We start from the raw sequence: 20,054 nt of genomic DNA on the forward strand, positions 1-20,054 counted from the left end.
ATCTCAGTCCCACAGAAAATCTTTGGAGGGAGTTGAAAGTCCGTGCTGCCCAGCGCCAGCCCTAAAACATCACTGCTTTAGAGGAGATCTGCACGGCGGAATGGGCCACAATACCAGCAAGTGTGTGAAGACTTGCAGAAAACGTTTGACCTCTGTCATTGCCAACAAAGGGTACATTACAAAGTATTGAGATTAACTTTTGTTATTGACCAAATACATATTTTCCACCATAATTTGCAAATAAATTTATTAAAAATCCTACAATGTGATTTTCTGGATTTTTTTCTCATTTTGTCTCTCATAGTTGAGGTATACCAATGATAAAAATTACAAGCCTCTCATCTTTTTAAGTGGGTGAACTTGCACAATTGGTGACTGACTAAATACTTTTTTGATCCGGGAACCCTCGAATCATGATTTTGGTCTGTGTATCATTTGGTTAAACTCCGGTTGGATTCTGAAATGACAGAACTTGGTTCTGCGTTTCTGTGAGCCTGACTTGGTTTTATCCCAGAGTCTGAAAACATGCTTAGTACTTGACTGGATCTGAGCATGTAAGTGGTGTATTTTAATAAATTTGCATTTCCCTTCTGACAAGAAAACTTACAGTTCCAGCAAACAGATAAACCATTTATTTAGTTCACTATTTCATTGTTGCTAATGTCATTTTAACAAACACAACAGAACAAGGAAACGTCAACTGACCACACTAAAATTAGCATCATTGACAATATGTCTGCAGTGTACTTTTATTCTAATAATTACAATATATAAAAACTACCCAAAAAGACAAATAGCTTCTAAGGTGCAAGTGCATTCTTCATTGACTCGTCAGTTACTTACTGCTGCTATGCATTTCTGCAAACAAAAAATCTGATTGGTGTAAAAGAAAAAAAAAATGAAGATGGGGAAGTGAGGGACCAATAGGTACTGGGTCTTTGTTCGAACTTCAAAATAGAGCACTTGAAGCCCAACTGTTGCCTAGAGACACTGACTGAAAGCAATTACATATTACAGAGGAGGGAGACAAAGGTGATAGTTTCAATGAAGGGACATTAGAGTGTGTGTGTGTGTGTGTGTGAGAGAGAGGTGAAAAAGAAGCTCATGTAAATTAATATGTAGATTTTTCATTGGATTTATGCAGTGCCACCATATTAATAAAGATTGTAAAGAGTCAACAAACACAATCCATGTTATTTTCTATTCTGACAACAATTACAATGTTTTCTTTAACATTGCACTAGTGAACAGCACAACAGTCAACAGTGATTTACCAAAGGTGAACTATGAGCCCCTCCTCAATTACAAAAACAAAACAAAACAAAAAAAGAATTTGAGTAAGGGAGCCATGACTACATTACAAGTACAATTTCTAATTTAGTTTTTTCAAAAGTCTGTGTGTTTTTTTTTTTAAGTGTGTATATATATATATATATATATATATATATATATATATATATATATATATTATGGTCTGAAGTAGAATTTCGTATATTCCAAGTTGTGTCCTTGCAACTTCTCTCACTTAAAAAAGAAAACCGGTGTTGTGCCTAGTAGGACTAGTTAAAAGACTCGTGTCATGGGTCGTCCAGGGTCAGCAACCCTATGGTTTCTGAGGCAACAGACACCTCTGCTACAGTGTCTGTCATTGCCGGGAAAAGAGAAGAGTCATTTCTGTTGCCACGGGCAATTCATCCAATATGCTAACCATCCAGAACAAATACCCCAATGGTCATCAGGCTCATTTACTGAAATCTCAGCACTAAAACAGAATCCTTTATTTTTCCACCATGTTAAAGTGAGCAGGAGTGTTACATGAACTCAGTACTCGTATCATCTTTAGTTGTAGGAAACCTGGGAAAATATGTCAATAAGGAAGTACGTTTCATGACGTATATGATGACGAGTGCAATAACTCTGTAGTGACTTTTTTTCCACTGACTTTAAAGCAAGGCTTCACTGATTCATTATGAGCTTTTACAACCACAACAGTCTCCTGTCGTTTGCAAGGAGAAGATACAATTGCTCTTTAAATTGCTGGAGGTTGCCGACCCCTGCCCTACTTTAAGATGCTCAGCTATTGAGAGCCATTGGTTAAAGTGTTTTGTTTGTTCAAATGCACCATAGTCCGCGATAAATAATGCAACAACCATTAATGTGCGTTCACACCGAATGCGACTGAAGTGATATTACATTCAAATCAAGGTAAATGACGCAACCTCAAGTTATCCCCCCTCAAGCAACGTGACTTGTGTGATTTGAGCGACTAGATGAAGCACAACCTCGTCGCTCAAAGTTGAAAAATGCTCAACTTTTTAAAGCGACTTCACTGTCTGTAGAGCCATGCAGCAGCCCCTCCCTCCCGCTACAGTGCAGATAGCTGCTGCGGAGGGCTGTGCTACACTTTCTCAATTTATCGGGGCAAAATTAAGTGTTTAACTTGTTGAAAGTCTACATTCTGAGTGAACGCATCCTTTAATAACTCTGTAAGTTGACCATTTAAACCGTAAAAGCGGAGCTGTCTATGATAAGTGTCGTAAACATACGACTGGAGAAGATGTGATCAACCCCCTCTCTCTCTCTCGCCCCCCTACTGGAGCGATGAAGTGATGGAGTGACCAAAATGCGCCTTTATCTTCAAGGGACTCATCCTAGGCGATTGACGTGACTGCAGTCGCGTTTGGTGTGAACGCACTTTCACATTTACATTTCAGTGCAGCTTGTTTGATTTTGTACCAAAAAACGTGTGGTGCTTGTATAAATTAGTATCAATAAATGGCTTTTAAAATAAATACTTTGAGTCTGTGGGCCACTGTTTGCATGAGTTAAACTGAATAAGAGAAAAACACAGCTGTCTCTTACTCATTTGGTTCCAGGATTAGATTTTTCCAAAAAACTATACGTAAACAATTTTTGGCAACAAAATGAGCTTAAGTTCAGAATTTCTCTCAACGGAAAGACTAGTGGTTAAGGAAGGGTGCTTGTAATTGGAGGGTCTCCGGTTCGAATCTCAATTCGGGCCATCACTATGGGATGTTAACCAAGCCCCTTAAATTTTGTGTTTGTAGCTCAAGTATATTATTCTTGTTATGCTCCTGCTAACCCAAACAAGCCTTTAGAACTAAACGTTTGTACCCCTGTAGCTCCAGCTGATCTATTTATGAAGCGGGTTGCACGTTTTCTACCTTTGACAAAGTGAAAGGCATTTTCCCCTTCTCAACACAGGAGACTTAGTGACTACATCCCCTGGATCTTCAATCCACCCCTCTTGGACTCCCAGGTGGTTCCTCTTCCCCTGGTCTGTGAACAGCTTCTCCCTCAAGTTGCACTTGGGCCAGAACCAAAACAAGCATCCCCATGCCGTCAGAGCACAACCCAGACACGAGAGGCCGATCCCGCCGAGGGTGCTGAGGTGAAGCCCCTTGTTGAAGTTGATGGCCTGGGAATCCACAAAGAAAAGGTCTCCTTCTCCGAAAGACTCGATTTTATGAGGAGTAGAGTACCCGACTGACAGAGTGGTGACACCTGCAGTAAGAATCAGCAGACCCAGGGCCAAGGACACCTGAAGGGAGAGCGGTAATAAAAAGCTGATGTTGAAATTTGTGCAGTCTTGGTGCTTGTTTTATTGTATTGGTGGCTTTTCCCGTGATCGCACTCTTTACTTCTTGTTATTAAAGGTCAATGAGTTGTTTGTAGGACAGGAAAATCCAATTGCTGCACAGGAAGGCATGCTTGTACAAATACCACCACACCACTATCTGTTCATCATGCAGACAGGCTCACACACACTGCAGACTAGAAGTGTGCCAATACATCGAGATGGCGATTTGACACGTGACGATTTGATAACGATTCATAAATGTTAAAAATCAATTCTTTTTCATAATAATAAATGACAGGACAGCACAGTGATAATCGTAATATCAAAATAATCACTGAATAATCATTGATTAATTGAATTGTAGCACCCTGAATCGTAACTGAATTGTGAGATGGCACACCGCTACTGCAGACTGCACGTTTCTGAGGCTTAGCCCACTTTGTTCATGTGGGAAGCTTTAAATAAACTCCACTTCTTTAAAATCCTTTACCTTCCAGACAGCAGAGCTCCTCTGAAGGCCTGACCACCGGCTCTGGATGGACCCCTGACCCTCCGGGTCTAAGCACTCCTCATAGAAGTGGTGAAGATAGGATCGAACCCCAAAATGAAGGCAACGAGAGCCAGGCTGGAAGCAGAGTGAATCCAGAATACAGGAGGAATAAAACATGCATATTGCAGCCTACATTTCTAAAGTTTGTGTACCAACCTAAAGCTTTAGAATATGAACTGTAATGGACTTAATATGTTAAGGTTTCAGTTATTCAGACAACTGATTTTCAGAAAATTAATTTTGATTTCCTGACATGTTTTGACTGAACTGCCAGACTTCTTCAAAGGCATCTACTGATTGCTTTGCCATTTCCTTGACTTACATGCAATAATTCCAGGAAGTTCAATACAATATTTATTACATACAATATCATTAATAATTTCTCATGATTAAATTCTTTTTAGGACCAATTAAAACTCTACAAATAAAGCCCTATAATCACCGTCCAATATAAACATTGGGTCCCATAATCTAAACAAAAAGAATGATCCAACTAAAACAATAGAAAAAATTAAATGAATGAGTTGAGGGGGCGTGTCCATAACGGCCCCAATATTACTGCAGGGTCCCACATAATACCTCATTTAAATTTGAAAAGCACGTCAAATTCAACAAACTACTTTTGGCTTTTTAAAGACATGCCAGTAAAAAAGGTTTAAAAAAAAACAAAAAAAAACTAGCTTTACTTGACAAAATTTGCCGCTGAGGGTTATACTATATACTGTATATATATATTTAACATATATATATAAATTTGATGCAACACACTCATGCCAGTGTGGATGGCGAAGTGCGCTGTAAAAAAAAAATCCTGGTGAGAATCCTGTATCATTTAGAAATTATGTGACCAGTTGTTTCTAATGTTGTAAAAGCTGTAAAACAAAGCACCTCTAGTTGGAGTTCATGTAATTTTTTTTGTATAGCCATGAAATAGTATATTGCTCAATATTTCTGCTTTGCTAGTTCTTCCATCTGCAATGAAGCTAATTGGATGTAATAAATACAATAAAATGAAACTCGATCCTCCTTCCACGTATAAGTGAAGCGCACCTCACTGCTGGAATACTCTCCTCCTCCTGAGCCGGAAACACAAGCTTTGGGGCACACGGCCATGGCAACGTGAACACCTGCAACACACAAACACATTTGGACAACGGATCAGTGCACACAGTCTACATGTAATCTGCCGATTATCAATTTTCCTCTGCCTGCAGAGATGCAACATAAATCTTGGCGCGTTGTTGGTCGTCTGCCCCAATTATTGTCGCCGAGTGTCAGCGATCGACGGCTCCAGCAGCCCTGAGGTGACTGTCACCACCCACGGATGAGTCAGACATATCCAAGTGCACTATATTCATGTCCCTCTGTTGTTATTCTCTGGAGCCTATGTGATTGATGCACTCCTTTTTTTAGCTTTCAAACAGTTCGTCTGAGCTCGTGCGCGTACGCGCACACACACACCTGTGATCCAGATGACCAAAACAAGCAATGATCAAAGGACAACAGTGGGAATATTGCAATGTGAGGGCATTAAAGGAGAGTGAAATAACACCTAACTAAGTCCAGCTAACGTCATTATTTTTCAGTCCTGCAGAGTGAGAGTACAAATCCACAGAGGTACATGAAAGGAGATGTTGTAACTGACATAAAAGCCTTTTATTTATATGTAATGTAATTTTTATTCGTGCTTTCCATCCTTATAAAAAAAACAAACAAGTGGACATTAGAGATGTAATGATAATCGTATAGGCAGTTAAAAAATCGATTCATAGGTATCACGGTTGAAATCGATTTTCTGAAAATTGAATCGCAGTACTTTTTTAACCAGCAGAGGGCGCTATCCACAAGTGTAGGCGGCAGGCGGAGTCTGCTACTACTTTCTTTCTGGCTGCCTTCTACTCTTAAATATGTTAATAAATGATTCATTACCCCTTTAGCACCAAAAGAATATCTGTATTATTACTTGAATATCTGTAAAAGTCACGTTTTTCTATTAGCTCTGTCTGCTAGCATAGCTTCTCTTCTTCACTGCAAGATATCTGCATGCCAACCAATCACTGTATTACCAGCGCCCTCTGCTGGTCCAAACAAGTCTGAGGTAAATCATTGCAATCACGGTTTTTTTTTTTTTTTTTAAAAGTTCAATTGTTAAGGCACAAATACATTTTCAGTTGCACTTTTAAAAAGAAAAATAACTATTTATGCAGTTTTGCATTGTTTATTATCGAAACCAAAATTTAAATTGATAGGCTTCATTTCATTTGTATTATTCCTTTATTTTTTTCATTCAAGATTTATTTTTAGTTAAATTGCATTGTTTTGAATAGTTTATCAAGGAATTCTTTTGACAATGAAAAATAAAAGGAAAATAGTACCCTATTTCTAGTTTTTTCCCAAAAAAAAAATTTGTCTACAGTCCCATTTTGTAAAATAAATCGTAAGAGAATCGTATCGTGAACCCAGTATCGTGAATCGAATCGTATCGGGAGTTGAGTGAATCGTACATCCCTAGTGGACATTGTTTATTAAACGTGTGTGCCTGTGGACGCCCCCTGCAGCTGCTGAAAATATTTAATTCTTGTTAATTTAAAGCAGGGGTCACTAACATTTCTGAAAGTGTTGAGCTACTTCAAAGGTACTAAATAATCAAAAGGCTTTGATATACACTTTTCAAATACTACATTTTCACAGTTTCACTTTAAAAAAAAGGTAAGATAATAAGGAAAACTAGCAGTAACCTAAAATGGTAAGAAATCTTTCAGCATGCGACACCATTTCTTAATGCATGCAATTGTTTGATTTTCATTACATTCACAGGAAATCTTTATGTTCCTAAGAACTAGCCGCTAACTAACAACTTTTTTAACTAATTGTAAAACATACAATTGATCAAGTTTTAAATATTTTAGAATGTTTAAAAAAACACATCTCACAATCTGCAGCTTCTTTAACAAAATCCTATCGGCAACACTTTTGCCTCAATGTCTCAGTGAAAATAGCATTTAAAGACGATTCATTTAATACAAAACGTATCAAATGCAGCATGTATTCTATTAAAGCTTTGACTACGTTTGTCACCTGTATTTATCTCTGTGAGTTTGAAGCCTGGCTAGTGAAGTTAGTGTTAGAAGAGGCCCACTGGCCCCGTGTTTGTGACCTCTGATTTACAGTATTTACACTAACCTGCCCATAAAAGCAGTTTTTTTTTTCTCCCACATGAATCTTGAGGACGATGGAGTTTGATTTGCAGATGTGATCCACTGAGAGCTGTCCATGGCACTGACACCATGTAGAAACTGTTATTAAGTCAGTGATTCTCAACATGTGGCTCTTTGTCTTCATTTTAATTATTAATCCCCCAGAAAGCCTTAAAAGGGGGAAACTTTTGAACCCCTTTTTACCTATTTCCTTTGGCTTTTTACAACTTCCTTTGTCCCACTTTTGCCTATTTTCAAAAAGTTCTGACACTTTTTTTCAGAATTTAGCTTTCTTTTGCCAATTGTTGGCCACATTTTGCTCATTAAATCTAAGTTTTGCCAACAAATACCTTTTTTACCCAATTTTTTGTAATTTTTTTTCAAGTTATCTTGCACACTTTACCATTTTTTTTCCTGTCTTTAATTATTATTTTTTGCCTACTTTTTTTTATCCAAATATAAACTGGCTTTCACCCAATAAATACCTGTTGTTTCCTGTTTACACTACATGTTTGCCTCTTTTTCACTATTGTTGGCCACATTTGCTCATTAAAGCCATCTTTTGCCAATAAATACCCCTTTTGCAAGTTCTTTGACACCTCCAATTTTTGTTTTTCTTTAATTTTTTTCGGCCACGTTTCATCCAAATAAGCTAACATTGCCCAATAAATACCACTTGTTTCCATTTTACATGACATTTTGTTCCACATTTTTGCCCTCTTTTTCATATGGTTGCCACATTTTGCTCATTAAAGCTACCTTTTTGCCAACCAAATACCCCTTTTACCCTATTTTTGTCCATTTTTGCAAGTTCTTTTTAACAAATCCAATTTTTCAGTTGTCTTTATTTTTTTGTATTTTTTTTTTTTGGAGGCTTTTTATCCAAGTATAAGCTAGCTTTTGTCCAATAAATACCTGTGTTTCCTTTTTACACTACATTTTGCCTCTTTTTCACTATTGTTGGCCACATTTTGCTCAATAAAGCTACCTTTTACCAATAAATACCCTTTTACCTTTTTTTTTAAGTTATTTTGCACACTTATCCAAATTTTCTCCTGTCTTTAATTTTTTGCCCCATTAATACCTGTTGTTTCCTTTTTACAATGCATTTTGCCTCTTTTTCACTATTGTTGGCCACCTTTTGCTCATTAAAGACACCTTTTGCCATTATGTACCAACGAATTCCTCTTTATTTGCCAATATTTTGGCCACTCTTTACCTGATTTTGGCTGATTTTACACTCTTTCCTTGCCACTTTTGGACCATTTTTGGCCACCTGTTACCATGGCTGCTCGTCAAAAATACCACAAAAACACTTCGGGTAGTCGACCCACCGGGACGATGCCCGGTAAGCCAGGGGGCCAGTCCACCCGTGGGTACAGCTAACAGACAGACTACTATCAGAACAGGATGAACTAGCGTTAGAAACCTAGTCCTACACACTGAGAAGACGCAACGGAACCTCGGACCGATACGACTCCGTCATCTCAGCGGGCACCTGTTATTAGTCACCGCGGACACACACACCATCGTTCTCCGTCAACATCTGACTACAGACGTCCCCTCAGCCTTAAAGTCTGCTGTTTTAGTGAAACATGTGGACACCGAGTCTTACCCCTGCTCTGCGCTGCTGTCGCTCTCCTTAGCGGGGCTCCATGGACGGTCAGTGCGGCTGGATGCCCGCAGCTGCACCGAGTCCGAATAATCAGCCGGAGGTCACACTGAGCATGCGCAAACCGTCAAGTCCAGGAAAATGTAAGAAAACATTGTGGAAGCCCATTCCCGCCAATAAAAAACAAAACAAAACAAGAAAAAAAAAAAAAAAAAAAAAAAACCACACACACATCTTGCCAGTAAAAACTAAAAACAAAACAAAACAAAACAATAATTGAATTATGAGATGCTAAGTCATAATTATGAGATACAATACATTATTGGTCCAACACCAGGCAGGAGTGACTGGAAATGATGAAAACTATTGAAATAAATCTATTCAGGAGGCACTAAATACTGTTTCATTTCACTTATTTACACAATGAGATTCCTTATAATATGCATTATCAGTCGTTCATTCTATCATTGTTATATATAGATGCTTTTTCATAGTGTTATGAGCAAAAAACTTTGAGAACCACTGAGAGGGGTTTCACGCCACATCATCACCGCGTCATCAAACCGGAAGTCGCCATATTGGAGGTACTCAGCAGGTAAACAAAGCAGATCCGGAACGTTGAACAAAAGAAAATGGTGAATTAATGCCGTGTTTTTGGCTATACCAATCGGTCAGGCCGTGAAAAACATTTGAAGTTTTATAGACTTTAGTTATAACAAATCAGGAAGAATAATGTCAAAAGTTTTCAGAGGAATGGCGGCACTAGTGGTTAGCGAAGTTAAACCAGGATCTACGAGGCAAAAATCTGACCAACATCCAAATGTGTTCGGCCCATTTCTTGTCAGGTAAGTGAATTGTTGATAGCAGCAGCTCTTAACTAATTTTCTAGTGTGATGATAATAACATAATTCATAACAAGCTACTGCATGTGGCATTATTGACTTAATATAATCACATTTAATAGCCTGCTACAGTAGCAACACAGTTGTTAAAATGTAGAGCTAAAATGTGCTGTATTTCTCATTGTATTCCAGGTAAAAGGTCTGAACTTTATCCACAAGATTGATCCAAGACGAGGGAGTTAACTGGTATGGATCTGCATCACCAATAAACTGTAACTTTTCCAAATAATGTGCCCTTTCCTGTGGACCACGTCCTTCGCTGTATGCCTATGCATCTATAAATTATGCTTGTACTGGTGAACATTGCAAATAGTGCCACTGCGGCACATCTCAACTCTGGAAACACTGGTTTAAGTGCCTTTTAAAATTTTTCTGTTAGACCTTTTTATATGTGTTCCATGTTTGTATGGATTTTATGCACCCTAAATCTGAAATAAAGATTTCTATCTATCTATAGCACATTTTGAAGAGCTCCTCTGTGGTTTCGGACATTAATCCATCACAGTGTTTACCTCCAAGTGCCTCCAATATGGCCAGGTTACTGCCCAGAACGTGACATAGGTGAAATAGGACTACACAATACACAATGCAATGCGTAAAACCTTTCCGTTTACAGTCGAGATTAAAAAAAAAACAAAAAAAAAACTTTTAAGCCGCATTTCTAAGCTTTTACATCTTTTTTTGTGTTTTTTTGATCAATTGATCATCAATTTCTTTCTTATGTATACAGCAGCCACAATTTCTTTATTTTTTTTAAAACGAGTATACTTCAGAGCTTTTACATTACGAGCTTTGGCTTAACAACTGAAACAAAACTCGCTTTTGAATTTTTACTTTCATGTTATATAGAAAATGTGTCTCCATAAGTTACAATGCTGCAATTCAATTTCAAAGTGCCATCAAAGATCACTTATCCAAGCATTATGGACTTTGTCTCCTTGAACAAAACTTTTCTGGAACCAAAGCAAAAAATAAAAGGAGAAATGATGTCAGAAGATCTAGAGTATAAACTCTGATTGACCACCTGCGTGGAGGCTGAAAGCCAGATTAAGACTCTATATATTTCTTACCGTCTCCAGAGGAGTTTTCAGCTGGGATGAGCTGTCTGAATCCTTTGGCCCCCCTCGGCTCATTCAGCACCTGTCTAGATCTTATCCCACTGAAGCCTGTTTAGTCTGAAAGGTTTTGACCACGGGTGCTTTTGAGACTTTCCTCATATAACCTATTTTTGAACTTCCATCTGCTGAAAAATAACAGCAGCTAAATGACCTTTTTTTTCACTCAGCCATGAGGTCATTTTTAGCGTGCTGCACTGCTGGTCAAGGACTCATTTCAAATTGGTTTGTGGGGGAAAAAAAGGTGAGGGAAATTATGTGGAACTCAAACAGAACAACTTTAAAACATGCAACAGTGATTGCAGACCTAAAGAACTTGAGGACTTAAAATGTCCAAAAATTGGGGAAGTCAAGATTCCACGTTTTCCAGAACAAATACGATTATGAGGGGTTCAGATTTGTGCACACACCAATACGAGAAGCTAAAAACACAAATACAGCTACTATGATTCTCTAGAACAGTGTTTCCCAAATGGGGGTACATGTACCCTATAGGGGTACGCAATGACACTACAGGGGTACCTGAGAGAGAGAGAGAGAGAGAGAGAGAGAGAGAGAGAGAGTGAAAATTAAGAATTAAAAACATTAAAAATATGGGAGTTCATAATGACAATCATACTAAATATTACCAGCAACTCACAAAACGACAACAAAAACACACAAATTTAGAGAAAAATATACTGAATAATAAAAAGAACAGAGAAACAACAACAAAATACACAAAATGACACCTAAAACACATGCACTGAGAGAAAAATACTATTACCAACACACAAAACAACAACAAAGACACACTAAATGGGATGAAAATACACAAGGAACAACCAAACAACACACTCACTGAGAGAAAATAATTTAAATAATACCAACAACACAGAAACGACAACAAATACACACAAAATAAGAGAAATATATTGAATAATAAAAAGAACAGACAGAAAACAACAAGATATGCAAAATGACACAAAAACACTCAAAATGATGATAGAAATGATTAGAACATGAACTCAAAAATATAAGAGTCAGTCTTGGTTCAACATCAGGAAGGAGATAACGTTAATGATAAAAACTATAGACAAATCTATTCAGGAGGCACTAAATACTGTTTAATTCCACTCATTTACAAAGTGAGATTATTTATTTCTTATTATTTTTTTTTATTTATGTCACCACTTATTTGTTCCATCATTATGCTACAGTTGTTTTTTCACAAAATTCTGAGAAAAAATGTGGTAGTCGGACATAAGAGGTACTTGAATTCAAAAATTAGAGAACGTGGGTAGTTGAGTCTAAAAAGTTTGAGTGAGACTGCTTTAGAAAATAAAATAAAAATTAAAAAAAAACAAAAAACATTTTTGGTCGTATTTGAATTTGATTTTATTTAAACTTCTTTTTCATGGCTTGTAGTCTGTATATTTATATTAACAGTCACAGATTAATTTAAATATGTTGGGTTTTTACCTCTACAACCTGTTTGTCACAAATTTGTAGATTAGCAATTTTATTTGGGACGTAAACAACAGTATTTACAAAACAACAGACATTACTTTTTATCACCAAACTTCCTGATTAACAACATCCAATTAGATGAAATGCTAATTACGTCTGAGATACTGGAGCATTTCTCACAAGGCCTATGAGTTCACACCTCAACATTGGTCCGGATACAGATACCATATTGGTATCAGGGCAGCTTATGTTCTTCTTCTTCTTCTTCTTCTTCTTCTTCTTCTTCTTCTTCTTCTTCTTCTTCTTCTTCTTCTTCTTTACGGTTACAAAACTATTGTGCTAAGTACTTTTAGCAGCTCATTTTCTTCTTGGTGAAAATTAGCAAATGAATCTTAATGTGAAGAAGAAGAAGAAGAAGAAGAAGAAGAAGAAGAAGAAGAAGAAGAAGAAGAAGAAGAAGAAGAAGAAGAAGAAGAAGAAGAAGAAGAAGAAGAAGAAGAAGAAGAAGAAGAAGAAGAAGACATACATGAGCTTCTTCATTAACGAACGTCAATCTTTAGTTTAGTGGTTTTCAAACTTTTTGGGCTCAAGTGTCTCCTTTGTCCGACTACTACATTTTGCTCAGAAAACTATCTAAAAACAACTATAGATCACAATGATGGAATGAATGAGACATTTTTAAGAATCTCATTTTGTAAATAGGTGGAATGAAACAGTATTTAGTGCCGTGATATTGTTTTCGAAAGTTACTTTATGATTGTGTTTGTGCTCAGATATTCTTTTTTTTTTTTTTTTTTTTTTTACTGGATTTTCGATGTATTTTTCATCAAGTGAAAATATAGAAATACGGTTGTTTAAGATTGTGTTTCAATTCATAAAAAAACCCCCAAAGAATAATTAAAACATTTCAAAAATCTATTTTAATTTTTTTGAAATTTGTGACCCCTGGCTCCCCATTTGTGACCCCTTTTTTACTCTAGGCGGCACCACATAATTGTCATATCAAGACTGACACTTAATTTTTTTAATTTTCCACTCTCTCTCTCTCTCTCTCTCTCTCTCTCTCTCTCTCTCTCTCTCTCTCTCTGTTGTTTAAAAAGCACAAAAGATAAAACAAGTCTGCCTCTATAGCATCTAATGATATTCGTGAGATTCGTTTTTTCACAAATACTGTACATTCCATAAAAAAAACTTTTTTTTTAGTAGCACTAAATCAAGCTTATTAGAAGGTGTAACTGTCACAGAGGAAAAACTGTGAAAATGCAAACCATTACTCACACATGAACTTAAAACACACTCATACGTATGAATATATCAGCTCTTTCTGGGGATGCACCTTGTTTGTAGATGTAAAAGATGTCAGTCAGGGAGAAGAAAAACCAAATGTTTGGACCATTTATTGTCCTTTTTACTGGGGCGCGTTAAAAACCTTTCAACATGTGCTTCGTGTAATTGAAGAATCATGCGCGCGCGCACACACACACACACACACACACACACACACACTTATAAAACCAAACAAAGCCAGTGCTCTACGAGAGAGGGAAAAACATAGAGGGAAACTAATTTCCATGGTTACCAGTCCAGCAAGGTCAGGTACAGGAAGTGAGTGCTAGGTGTTGATTGGCTGCAGGATAATTACACTTTCCTTTAAGGTGACGTGCAAACAAGATTTTTTTTTTTTCATGTGCTCTACTTAGAAGCAGTTGTAAAGCATTATCAGTGATTTCAGCTGCACGCCTTAGCGCCCTTATTGCTTCCTTTTTTTTTTACCGGCTTGGAGGGTTATTCTTTGGCATGATAAATTATGCATTGTGCTTGTCTGGTATCTTAGAAATAACCTGTGCCCAAACCCACGGCACCCCATAAAGCCACTGTCAATATGGTGGAACATTCAAGCAATCATGGTAATTAGTTGTGAAAAGCCTTTCATTTAGTGGCTTATCAAATGCAAAGGGTGCCGTGTTTTTCAAAGCCACAGTAGGTATGTTTGATGGCTGAGGTGGCAGCTTTAGTATTTCATTTCTCCACCTGTCTCATCCTTTTTAGGCTGGTGGGTATCGTGTTGACTAACCCACATTACATTAAGAGACTTTTCACAATTTGGCAGTTCAGATGAGAGCCATGCAAGACAAAGAGACATTAGTGTTCATGGGCATTGTCGTCTTCCTTGATTTAAAATGAGAAACTACAGTATATTTATAAAAGATCAAAATTTAATCCATATAAATTTAATTTTTTGTGAATTTATTGTCTATTGATTGCTTTCGTGAAGAAAATAGGAGTAGATTGATACTGCTAATAATATTAGAAATCAGCCAATTAGCTTACATTAGAGGTTAATTCAATTCAATTCAACTTTATTTATATAGCACCAATTACAACAATGGTCATCTTGTAGCGCTTATCAAAATATAAAATCCTTAAGGAAAAAAAAACAAAAATCCACATGAACTTGCATTAGCTACAGTGAGAAAAAAAAACTCCCTTTTAATGGGAAAAAACCTCCAGCAGAACCAGGGTCAGAGGTGGCAGCCATCTGCCTCGACTGGTTAGGGTTAGTGGACAGAAAGAGAAAGAGAGGAGAACAGAATCAAGACAAAGAACATCAGACTATCTCAGACTGGTTTAACCGCGAACCACAGATCAGGACCTGAAGGGCGAGGAGAAGGCACAGACTGCGGAAAAACTGGAAAAAACATGATACAGTATTAGCAGGTCTGCCTCCATGGAAACACCTGGTGCTAGACTATGTGTGAGTGGACTGAGGATGAATATGGGGTGGGCATCAATGGAAGTTGTGTGTAAGCAGTGTAGTGGGTATGTTACAGGGGTCAGAAGTGGGGGACTGAGAGCAGAGTGATCTGCCCGGACGATAAGTTACTAACAGGTCTCTAAGATATACAGGAGCTTGATCATGTATAGCTTTGTATGCTAACAGGAGGATGTTAAATTCTATTCTAGATTTTACACTAAGCCAATGAAGGGAAGCCAATACTGAAGAAATATGCTCTCTCCTGCCACATGATAACTTCTTCATTGACCACACTGAAGTTTCACGCTGTGTTCGAAATGGCTTACTTTGTACTATGCACTACAAATTCATTAATAATAATAAAAACAGTATATATAATACATACGCACCTTTGCCGCGCTGCCTTCACCAAATTGCACCGGCAATCTGCTCTGCCTTTGCCGTGCCACCTTCGATGTGCCGCATTCGATGCACTGCCTTCGATGCGTTGCCTCAAGTTCATACAAAGACATAATATAACAGCAAATTTTAATATCAATGCATTATTATTGATTTGTTTAAACAGAAATGTACTATTGAGATATAAATATAGACATATTTATGATTTTTGTTGTTGTACTAACACATCCAAGAACAATGCTGGAGTTGTAGTTGTAGTAGTAGTAGTAGTAGTAGTAGTAGTAGTAGTAGTAATAGTAGTAGTAGTAGTAGTAGTAGTAGTAATAGTAGCTCCAGGAGGGATGTGTTAAAGTTTGAGATTTGGCCAATTTCCTATTAACACAAAATGGAGAGTATCTCAATACAAAATAACACGATAAAAATAAAGCATGCCTCATTTAATTTGTTGATTGAGAGGCCAAAACAGAAGTTTGTGAAAAATTCCAAACATTTTTGATTTTTTTCCCCACATATTAAATTATCTTCACTCTGTAGGGGGCGCTAACTCGCCAATATCCATTTTTCCACATTAAGCTGGTTTAGGGCCGGGAGTTTAACAACTGATTCACATTTGACGCAAATCGGACTTTGTATGTGCAAATGGGAGCATTTTCTAAAAATTTTATATTTTGTCATTTTTGCCCAAAATTCCCTGCAAACACCGTAAAAATGATCAAAAATCCATGGATCACTTTCTGTGCCCCACTTCTCTAGATGATCTCCTGCGAACCCCGTCAGTGAAACGCCCTGGGAGAAATGCGTTAAAATACAACGTGAGCGAAAATAGCAATTTTGCAATTTTCAACTTTCAATTCAAGATTCTGGACTTCCTGTGTGTTTTTTGGCATGGTTTTAATGATATTTTCTACTTGTCTTTGTTTGAATTTTTGAGACATAACGGTTCAGTGGGTGAAAAGTAGGTGAGTTGGTTCCGACACCGGGAAAGAAAGAAAGAAAGAAAGAAAGAAAGAAAGAAAGAAAGAAAGAAAGAAAGAAAGAAAGGGTGCCTGGTCACTAACTCGCCCCTTCCCTCGCAGTGTGGCTAGTACTAAGTCACTACTAATTAATGATATTATTTTGACATGTCACTTGGATTTTTTATTTCTTAATGAAACGTGGTTGAATGATGGTATCAGTAATACTATTCTCAATGAAAGTGCACCACAAGACTTTATTTATTTAAACAAGTGTCGTACTTGCAGGAAAGGTGGTGGAGTTGCTGCCATTTTTAAATCAATATTTCAGTGCAAAGAAATAATATTTGGGGATTTTATCTCCTTTGAACATATGTCATTCTTACTGAAGGTGATTCAAGAGTTCTGTTTTTAGTCATTTATAGACCTCCAAAATATTCTGGAGAATTCTTGGATGAGTTTGCTGAACTGCTGTCAGTTGTACGCACTGAATACAACTTTTTAATAATAACAGGTGACTTAAATATTCATGTAGACAATAACATGGACAATACTGCCAAAGAACTTTATGCTTTAATGGATACTTTTGGTCTTACACAACATGTGACTGGTCCGACACACACTCATGGTCACACTTTGGATCTGGTTATCTCTAAAGGTGTTGATATCTCTGCTGTTGATGAAAGAGACTTAGCTCTATCTGATTATTTCTGTGTCTTTTTTTACCTAGAGACTGTAACATCTGTTCCCCCTAGTTATGTGTGTTTAAAGAAAAGGTACATAAATGAGAACACAAGTGCACAGTTTATGGAAGCCATAGCAATGACACCAACATTGAGTGCTGAGACAGTTGATGATCTTCTGGATGAGTATAAAAGAAAAGTCTGTAATGTCATAGATGTGGTGGCTCCAATCAAAACTAAGAGAAAACCAAACACACAGAAAACACCTTGGAGGAGGACTGAGATAATGCAGAATTTGAAATCTGACTGTAGAAGAGCTGAGCGTAAATGGAGATCAACAAAATTCCAAATTCATCTCGAACTGTACAAAATAAGTCTGCGAAAATTCAATGATGGCTTGTTCAAAGCAAGGCAGCAATACTTTTCTGAAATTATTGCCAAAAATGTCAACAACTCTCGCACGTTGTTTTCTGTAATTGAAAAGCTCACTGCTCATTCCAATCAGGCACCGTACCAAAATCCCTGAAAGTAGCTGCTGTGAAACCTCTGTTAAAAAAGAGAACACTGGATGCCTCTATACTGGCTAACTATAGACCAATCAGCAACCTTCCATTCATGGCCAAGATCACTGAGAAGGTGGTCTTCAACCAACTGAGTCAATTCTTAACATTCAACAAAATATTTGATAAATTTCAGTCAGGTTTTCGTTCTCATCACAGCACTGAAACTGCTCTTATCAAAGTGATCAATGACATAAGGTTGAACACTGATTCAGGAAAAGCATCTGTTCTCATTCTGTTGGATCTAAGTGCTGCATTTGACACTGTAGATCATACAATTTTGTTGCACAGATTGCAAACATGGGTTGGACTAAATGGAAAAGTAATGCAATGGTTTAAGTCATACTTGGAGGAGCGAAGATATTTTGTAAGCATTGGAAACTTTGAATCTGACAGATAACCAATGTCCTGTGGGGTTCCTCAGGGATCTGTTCTTGGACCTCTTCTGTTTAGCCTTTATATGCTTCCTTTAGGACAAATTTTACAGAACTGTAAGGTTGATTATCAGAGCTACGCAGATGACACACAACTATATCTATCACTGAACCCAGATGACTATGGTCCCATTGAGGTGTTGTGTGACTGTTTAGAAAAAGTAAACTGCTGGATGAGTGAAAACTTCCTTCAACTAAACCATGACAAGATGGAGGTGATTGTCTTTGGTAACAAGGAAAAGAGGACTGCTGTCAGCAATTATCTTGAGTCTTGATCTTTAAAAGCTAAAGACCAAGTCAAAAACCTTGGTATTCTGATTGACTCAGATCTTACATTCAGCAGTCAGATCAAATCTATCACAAAAACAGCCTTCTACCACCTAAAAAACATCTCCAGAGTAAAATGTTTAATGGCTCAGAAAGATCAGGAGAAACTGGTCCATGCTTTTATATCCAGCAGACTGGACTATTGTAATGGTCTTCTGACAGGAATCCCCCAAAAGAGCATTAAACAGCTACAGCTGGTTCAGAACAATGCAGCTCGGGTCTTAACCAGAACAAAGAGGTCAGAACACATTACTCCAGTTTTAAAGTCTTTACACTGGCTCCCAGTCAGCCTCAGAATAGACTTTAAAGTTCTGCTGCTGGTGTATACATCTGTGAATGGGTTTGGTCCAGAATACATCAGTGACATGTTAGTCAGGTATGAACCCAGCAGGTCTCTCAGATCTATGGACACAGGTCAGATAGTGGAGACCAGAGCTCACAGTAAACATGGTGATGCTGCTTTTAGTTGTTATGCTGCAAAGAAGTGGAACAAACTGCCAGCAGAGCTGAAGTCAGCATCCAATGTGAACATTTTTAAATCAAAGTTAAAGGCACTTTATTTCTCTACTGCGTATGATTGAGAGAGAGATTTTTAGTCATAGTGTTGATGTAATGATGATTTTACTGATGATTTTAATTGATTTTACTGATGATTTTAATTGATTTTACTGATGATTTTAATTGATTTTACTGATGATTTCAAATGTTCTTATTGATTTTAAACAATTGAATGTTTTATCATGTAAAGCACATTGAGTTGCCTTGAGTATGAAATGCGCTATACAAATAAATTTGCCTTGCCTTGCCTTACTACAAGAGCAACAGGCCCTTTGCCAGCTCGTGGTGCTCGGGCCTAATAATACATTTTATTTGTAATGCACTTTACATTTGACACCAAATCTCAAAGTGCTACATTGGACGACAGAATTAAAAACAACACAACACAACATATATTAAAATAGTTTTTAAGTCTTTTCTGAAATGCGTCCACCGTCCGTGGGGCTCTGAGGTGGTCTGGGAGGGGAATACACAGGCGAGGAGCAGCGGCTTCAAAGGCCCTGAGCTGAGCTGTTTCTGTGTTGTGGAAGGGACAGAAACCACAGTAAAATTTTTCATCTGTTCGATTTTAGATGATTACGGAGCTGGGAGGAAACAACTTTTTCAAGGACTTTGGAAATGAATGGGGGATTTGAAATTGGTCTGTAAATTGACAGTGATTTAGGGTCCAAGGTGCGTTTTTTGAGGAGGGGTTTGATGAGAGCTGTTTTGAGAGAGGTTGGAACATGGCCTGTTTCCAAGGACAGGTTTATTATTTTGGTTATGAGGGGACTGATGGAGTTGTTGTGATTTTTAAGCAGAGGACATGGGAGGGGATCAAGGCGGCAAGGGGGTGTTTTAGATTTACAGATGATGTTCTCAACCTCCTGCTGCATCAATTCGTTTATTTACTGCTTATTATATGCTAAAAAGTATGGTAAGGATGATATTCTCTGCAATGTGACCCATTCTCCTTAGGG

At 37.5% G+C, this 20,054-nt stretch overlaps 1 protein-coding gene across 1 annotated transcript; it reads right to left on the reverse strand.

Moving 5' to 3' along the window:
* Window positions 1–617: 617 nt before the first annotated feature.
* On the reverse strand, window positions 618–9,064 carry nrsn1l (neurensin 1-like). Its single transcript, XM_028461046.1, has 4 exons — window positions 8,964–9,064; window positions 5,202–5,278; window positions 4,092–4,226; window positions 618–3,562 (listed from the first exon to the last, which is right to left on the reverse strand). The coding sequence occupies exons 2-4, from the start codon at window positions 5,262–5,264 to the stop codon at window positions 3,182–3,184; spliced, it is 579 nt and encodes a 192-aa protein (XP_028316847.1). The 5' UTR covers window positions 5,265–5,278; window positions 8,964–9,064; the 3' UTR covers window positions 618–3,181.
* Window positions 9,065–20,054: the final 10,990 nt, after the last annotated feature.

This window comes from Gouania willdenowi, chromosome 11 (genome assembly GCF_900634775.1).
Source record: "Gouania willdenowi chromosome 11, fGouWil2.1, whole genome shotgun sequence".
Lineage (NCBI taxonomy): Eukaryota > Metazoa > Chordata > Actinopteri > Blenniiformes > Gobiesocidae > Gouania > Gouania willdenowi.